The following is a 4,768-nucleotide window of genomic DNA, read 5'->3' as shown; positions in this document are numbered from 1 at the left end:
CACATTTTTATTACTAAGACATGATTTTGTCATTACAGAATTTCAAATGATATATTCTAAAGTGTCTTAACTAAAGAATAACTTATATTGTACTTGAAAATATTGCTTGACTTCTTCTCTTTGATTAACACACTGCCTATTTTTCTGTATCTTTCATGGAGAGCTGTGCACAGGTAGCGAAAATCATTCCAAGAGAAAGACACATGTTGCAGGAGGTGACGGGAAACTGGAGTTAGATGCACTTGACCTGCTGCTAATGGATTTTGTATCTTTACATTTGGACTCACCCTTGCTTCCGTTCTGCTTTTCTCCTCCCAGACTGAATTCCTCCTTTTAGAATTGAAAGGACTATTGTGTACCATTGTACGTTGGAAGTATGCAATTGATTTGTGATGTTATAAGAGGCATAATTAAGAGATAGCATCTATCTTCAGCCTCTGAATGTACTTTAGAATGTCAAACAGCAGTGAAAATGTAAACAATGATAGGCTTTGGGGGTATTGGAGTGCATGCATTTTGCATTCTGTATGGTCATAAGTAAGTCTGTGAGTGTCAAAGAGGTAATGTGGTTTGGATGAGAAGTGTCACAGATAGGGTTAGCTATTACAACTGCCCATGTCTGAAGCACTTTTGAGGGGGGGGTATAGTCTCACTGAAGGGGTACATCACAGAGAACAGGTTTGAGAGTTTACAGCCCCATCATTCTATTTATGCTCCCTACTTTGCATTTGCAGAAGAAGCTGTGATGTCTCAGTTTCCTCCTCCCTCGTCTAGCTATCATATCACCGTCATCAGTATGCCTTTTTCCATAATATTGCCATGCTCTCGGCTAATATGAACCCTTCAATAAAAATAATACCATCATTACAAGCACATTGTTCTATAAATCATTATAAACACATATACCTATGCACACAGCTAGTACTTATTTTAACAAGTTCGACATTTTTATATGATATTGATAAAAATATCAGATCGGGGACAAAGTAACAATATTGAATGGCTACTGAGAAAACTAAAGACAGATCAAGATAGCTGGTTCTGAATTTGCAACGTTCTACCTCTCCACTATTACGGAGTCATCATTCAAACACTTTTCTATCCACCCATCACCTGACCTTGAAGGAAATTTAACATAGATGTCTCTACCTCTAGGAATTATAGCTTAATAATTGAAATTCATAGAACTTAGTTTACAAGATTCCCATATATCTCCTGGTGTGTATTGTAAATCGTACTTTTATCAGGAATACAGGGAAGGCTGTTAATTTTTTTTCTTTCACTGTAGATGTTAAACAGGAATTAAGAGCCATATTCTCCATTAAATGTTATTGATAGGTATGTCACATACACATTGAGATTAACAGGGAGGCTATGCTTTTCTATCTTACCTTGAAACTGTTTTGCATTTGGTAGGCAGGAATATTTGCTTTTAACAGCAAAACAGTCTATGAAATGCTTATCTGTCACCAGCTCTAACTGGGATGTCTCCTTGTATTTTGTCTGAATTTGTGTGGGTGTTCCCTCTTTTCAAGGGTGTTACTCTCACCTTCCACTGAATCCTTATACCCTGCTGTACCCTGGAGCAGTCATGTGAAAACTCTCAGTAATCATGTGTGAGAATGCAGGTGGATTGAAGGCAGCAACACTTAGAGTTACTCTTAGGAATGTATCTCAGATTTGAAAAACTTTTCTACCATACATAAGGAAATCAACCTCTTATACTTTCTGGTTTTGGGAATTAAATGCATAAGAGGTTCATATCTTTGGGACTGCTTGTAAGAGGTGTTCAGTTTCTTTATTTCACAGCTCCAGCTTCTCATTAAAATATATTAAAATGGTGCAATGAATGGTTATTAACTGTATACATGTTTCAATGAATGAGTGAACATTTTATGGGAGTATGTTTAAGTATATTATAAAATTGACCCAGAAAGTTGAAGAAATTTAAGGATAAAAATATGTCTAAATAAAGAATGTTTTATCTCTACTAAAATTCAGAAACATATCATCTGAAGATTTAACTGCATAAAATACTGGGCATCTCCCCACGATCTAATGCTTTTGTATCATATTCTTCAATTAATTCTTTGAAACCATTTCATGAATTTATTTAATTTTATAGGCTTTTAAAGTCTAGTGTGCAATCAATAATAAGAACAAGTATACATTTAAAGCTTTTCTATTGCTTGTGTGGGGGCAATCAATAACATATTTCCCATGATCATATGGATCTGTAATATTAAAAATATTAAAAGTAACAATGTCAAATTAGCATTTTAAGTGTATAGTAATATTGTATTTCTTATAATTATATATTAAAATAAATAGATTATATTACATTCCCTAACATAATACACTTTGTACCTAAAAATGTAAATTACATTCTCATAATAATTATAAAATTATTTTAAATTGTTGGTAATAAAACTAATAACAAATATGCAATAACTCAAACACAGTAACCCCATGGCTCTGAAAAATTGGCAAAAATATTTCCAAATTCAGTGTTGTATTTACGGTGGTTTATAATTCTACATTTTACCATACATTTCTTCTCTTAAATTTTATTAACATATATTATATTATATTATATTATATGGTTTCAATCACATACTTTTATCACAGTTCGTTAGAAATATTAAAACACATAAGATATAAAACATAAGTCAAAATCTCCATGACTAATAGTAGAAACAAAAATTTATGTAATTTTGATATATTTATGTTTTAGTGGAGTATAAACATGTCATTGTTGTGTATTAAGAAGTAACCTTGTACACAACTTGTTAATCAATAATTTTAATTAATGGTTATTGCAAACGAAACATCAAATTCATACAGTTAAAGTCAAAGAATATTTAAAAATCGAAAATGGAAATAAAAAAAATCATTGACTAATCCTTGTCCACAATATACAACATGGTTTATAGTGTTTTAGAGATCTAACGTTTCTACATAATTTGGCCTGCATTTCAGCCACAACAGCACAGAGAGAGAGGCCTGTCTCAGCTTCATATCTCCCAGAATCAAGACATATGAATGGAATGAAGGGAAAGCTCCATATACAATATGACAAAATAAAGTGAAAAGGGGTTTCTTCATTAATTCATATTTCCAAAATTGTAGTAACAGAGACAGAATAAAAACACAGTATAGTAGGAGAAAGGCGATCACGGTCTGCAAGGCTTTGAAGTGGGCCGTGGTACTGGCGTCTCGGCGTCCTTGAACATGCTGCTGCATCTTCTTGTGATGTGTCCACAGGGAGCAGATGAGCAGGAGGAAAGTTGGCAGGGACAAAACAAAGGGGACAGACAAGATGATAATGTGAAGGCTTAAAACACGCCTTGCGCAGTCTGCATGGTAATGGTAAATGAAGCTGTACGATATATTTATTTGATGATATTCAGTTATACACATGTCATTTTCCAAGTTCATTAGTAACATATTTAAAAACAATAAGACCAGCGACACCAGAAATATAACTGAAATTACTTTTTCAACTCTCCACTTTAGATAAAGAAATAGAGAGTTAGAAAAATTGGCTATCTTGAGAAAATAGAAAACAGTGAGGCATGTAGCAAGCCAAATGCTGATGTGGTTAGCTATAATCCATAGATTACTGGCAACTTGGATCTTCATTCTAGCACTAGCTAAATCTGGATCCAGTAAGGTAATTAGTAAACCTATTAGCATGAACCAGAGCAGACAAATTCTGGAGGTTGCTAAGGTGGTGAGGATTTGATTAACTAATGACATTTTTTTTCTCTTAACCCAGTCCATGCAGTGCACCAGGGCCATGAAACCATTTCCTATAATTCCAATTATTAATTCAATGAATAAAATAATTGGAAGTGCATTCTTGGAGATATCAAATATACTCTTCAAAAAATGCTCCATTTTTATATTAATTCTTAAGATTTACAAACATATTTATTTGAAATGCTATTTTTAACATGCAGTTTGAAGATTTTGGTGATTTATGAGTTGCTTCTCATAAAATATTCATGCTTAACTCTCCTACACACTCTAATAGAGGAACAAACATGGAGATATTACAGCGATGGAGTCTGCAGCTCTTTTCACAAAACAATACTCTTCGTCACACAGCTCAGGAGAGTCAGGCCAGAACTGCTTTGCTCATACACAGCTCTTGTAGTATTTTCTAGACAATGATAAAGAAAAGATTGAAAACTCACATGCTTTTGTGCAAATGAAAACATGAGTTTCATCACTTACCTGTATTTGCTTCAATCTCTGTATTTTCATAGGACTTTTTCCCTTCTGTAGAAGACACTTTCCAGAAACTCTCATGTATATAAATAACAACAAAAACCTAAAATGATATGGGACTCTCTTAGCTCTAAGACTTTATAGGTACAGCAAATTTCAGAGACCTTGCCGTATGATGTCCTTATCTCTCCTATTCTTATCTGTGTAACAGTGTCATGAGGATTTCTAATCTTTGAATATAAAGCAGTAAACATACTTCCTCATTATCTCACATGCATGCATGCATCTCTACAATGCTCACCCATAGGTATATATTTATTGAGTTTCAAATAATTTAAAAAATTATTTTCCATAATGTATCTACGTTAGTCAACATTATTGTGTGTACATATCATGCTTAGTATTGTACAATTTGGTCAGGTTATGTTTATAATGAGCTTTCCATGTTACCTGATGTCTTATCACTACTATATCCATGAATGTAAGAGGGGAACCCGTCCTTATGCTACAACCAGTCAACAAAGAAGATGAAGTC

The 4,768-nt window shown here is 33.5% G+C and overlaps 1 protein-coding gene across 1 annotated transcript; it reads right to left on the bottom strand.

Annotated features, from left to right (window-relative positions):
- Nucleotides 1-2,937: 2,937 nt before the first annotated feature.
- Nucleotides 2,938-3,900, bottom strand: LOC116902710 (taste receptor type 2 member 109). Its single transcript, XM_032905064.1, has one exon. It carries the CDS (start codon nt 3,898-3,900, stop codon nt 2,938-2,940), a length of 963 nt encoding a protein of 320 aa, XP_032760955.1.
- Nucleotides 3,901-4,768: the final 868 nt, after the last annotated feature.

This window comes from Rattus rattus, chromosome 6 (assembly GCF_011064425.1).
Source record: "Rattus rattus isolate New Zealand chromosome 6, Rrattus_CSIRO_v1, whole genome shotgun sequence".
Lineage (NCBI taxonomy): Eukaryota > Metazoa > Chordata > Mammalia > Rodentia > Muridae > Rattus > Rattus rattus.
This window is presented reverse-complemented; position numbering and strand designations above follow the sequence as displayed.

Excerpts from the sequence above, each read along its gene's own strand:
- LOC116902710 (XM_032905064.1), bottom strand. The coding sequence starts at position 3,900 with ATGGAGCATTTTTTGAAGAGTATATTTGATATCTCCAAGAATGCACTT.